The 2500-nt window shown below is 50.8% G+C and overlaps 1 protein-coding gene across 2 annotated transcripts in view; it reads left to right on the plus strand.

Annotated features, from left to right (window-relative positions):
- Window positions 1-2500, plus strand: part of cdon (cell adhesion associated, oncogene regulated) — a 44709-nt gene that overhangs the window by 26182 nt on the left and 16027 nt on the right. For both annotated transcript variants that reach the window (XM_064302903.1, XM_064302905.1), the window contains exon 8: window positions 1166-1504. In XM_064302903.1, the coding sequence (XP_064158973.1) occupies window positions 1166-1504 (339 nt within the window). The remainder of the gene's footprint in view (window positions 1-1165; window positions 1505-2500) is intronic.

Consider the following 2500-nt stretch of genomic DNA (forward strand, 5'->3'; position numbering starts at 1 on the left):
TTATTATTATTATTATTATTAATAATAATAATAATAATAATAATAATAATAATAATAATAATAATAATAATTAATTGATTAATTGATAAAATTTTTGAGCTATCAAGTAGGTCAAATAAAGGGTTAAAATGGCGGGTGAGAGGTGTGGAAAAACGGTCTAGCGCGTGTGGCCTAGTCGAGTGTTAAGAGCGCTACGGCGTGGGCCTCAGTCGCGCGGTTTAGCTGCACGGAAGCGAGGCCACCGCGGAGGTGTGCGGGCACGCGCTTCAGTGCGCGCGCACACGCGAGGCATTACCTGGCCGGCGCTAGCCCTGCAATCGGGGAGCCCTTCCGTACGGCGCGCTAGCCTCGCTAGGCGCTAGCCTGCCCTAGGCGCTAGCCCTGCCGCTAACGGGCGCTAGCAAAGCGCCAGCCTCCGCGTGTTCCAACCCCCCGAGCGCCTGCCTGTGCTGGCGCCAAAATCGTTAGAGAGAGAGAGAGAGAGAGAGAAAGAGAGAGGGAGAGAAGGGGAGAGAGAGGGAGAGCTGGGAGAGGGAGAGGGAGAGTGAGAGAGAGAGAGAGAGAGAGGAGTCAAAAATTTGTTTCTCTCACTTCCCAGAAAAGGCGCTACTAACCGCGGGAGATGAAACCGATATCAGCAGAAAAGACGGCCATTGTTTTAATGGTAGAAAGTGCATGTTTTGGGAATAGTCAGGAAATCCTTTATTGTGTTATAGCTTGCACCTGGTGACCACCCAGCTGTGGCTGTATAAATGAAGTTAATAATTACTGAATTTGCACAGAACTCATACAGTGGATTCAAAGTGTTTTCTTAAAAGAAAAGAGGTCTCCGGAATTCACTAGGAGACGCTGATATAAGGAACAGAGAACGGAGCCTTGTGATAATAATCTAAGGATAATAATCTTAACACAATACTCCTGCTGTTAAACTTGCATTGATTAGTGCAGCTACTGTAAGTGGTTGTGCTTCAACGTTGTTTTACTGTGTGTGTGTGTGTGTGTGCGCGTGTGTGTGTGTGCGTGTGTGTGTGCGTGTGTGTGTGCTTGTGTGTGTGCGTGCGTGTGTGTGTGTGTGCGTGTGCGCGTGCGTGCATGCGCGTGTGCGTGTGCGTGTGTGTATGTGTGCGTCTGCGCGTGTGTGTGCGCGTGCGTTTTTATTTTCAAGGCCCGACCTCCCTGCCAGTCATCCAGACTCCGCCTCTAAACGGGACCTATCAGGAGGGGGACGGCGTCTTGCTGTCCTGCAACGCCAGCGGCCGACCCCCGCCCCTCATCCGATGGTACAACGCCTCCGGCCCCATCGCCGCCCGTCCCGCTCGCCTGCTCCAGCCCCAGCAGGCCGAAGCCAGGGCCCCCGGTGCCGGCCCTCCCCACCTCGTCGTGTCTCGCCCGGGCAGCAGCTCACTTTACATCCAGGCTGCGAGCCGGGCCCACTCTGGGAAGTACGTTTGTGAGGCGTCCAATGAGCTGGGCTCTGTGCAGGCCGAGGCCTTCGTTACTGTCGGTACGTCCACTCACACTTCCGTTTTATTGTTTTATTCATTACAGAATATTAACAAAAACATTAAAATAAAAAAATATGGTTATCTTCACGTATAAAGATCAGACCGGATTGATTACATTACAGGCATTTGGCAGACGCTTTTCTCGAGAGGACTACACAACTTTAGTACAGATTAGTTACATTGTATCCATTTACTACGACTGGATTAAGTTGAAGCAATGGGTTAAGTACTGCTCAGGAGGACAAGGAGAGTGTCTACGGGATCGAGACTGCGACTTTCGGTGTAGAAAGAGGCAGTTGTTACGCGTGAGAAGAGACATGTCAGGACTGGATGGAGGTAGTGTAAAGAGTTGAGGTGTGCGAACACTGATAAGTTAGTAGATAAGTCATGTGAAGTGAAGATGTTGACTAGCGATGAAAGAGTAAGTGAGGAAGGAGAAGGGTGTAGAAAGAGTGAGAGATGGACAGCGGGAGAAAGAGAAGAGGAGGAGGAGGAGGGTGTAGAAAGAGTGAGAGATGGATAGCAGGAGAAAGAGAAGAGGAGTGCAGAGGGAAATAAGAAGAGGGTGTAGAAAGAGTGAGAGATGGATAGCGGGAGAAAGAGAAGAGGTGGAGGAGGAGGGTGTAGAAAGAGTGAGAGATGGATAGCGGGAGAAAGAGAAGAGGAGGAGGAAGAGGGTGTAGAAAGAGTGAGAGATGGATAGCAGGAGAAAGAGAAGAGAAGAGGAGTGCAGAGGATGTTCTGGTGTCTGATTCTCTGCGGTATTTTAATGGCCAGTGAGGGGAATGTTTGGCAGCTGGCTGCGGTGCTGGGGCTGGGTGTTGCGTTACCGTCCCAGCGGCTGTTTGCTTTGTAAAGTGAAGCGGGTGGCACGACGAGAACAGCCCAAAACAGGACCCCGGTCCCGCGGCGGCGCCCCCAGCGGCCCGCCCTCTCCGCATTTAATCCCCCCCTCAGTCTGTGTACATTTGGAAATAAAATTACAGCACTCTTAG

The sequence above is a fragment of the Anguilla rostrata genome, chromosome 12 (assembly GCF_018555375.3).
Source record: "Anguilla rostrata isolate EN2019 chromosome 12, ASM1855537v3, whole genome shotgun sequence".
Classification (NCBI taxonomy): Eukaryota; Metazoa; Chordata; class Actinopteri; order Anguilliformes; family Anguillidae; genus Anguilla; species Anguilla rostrata.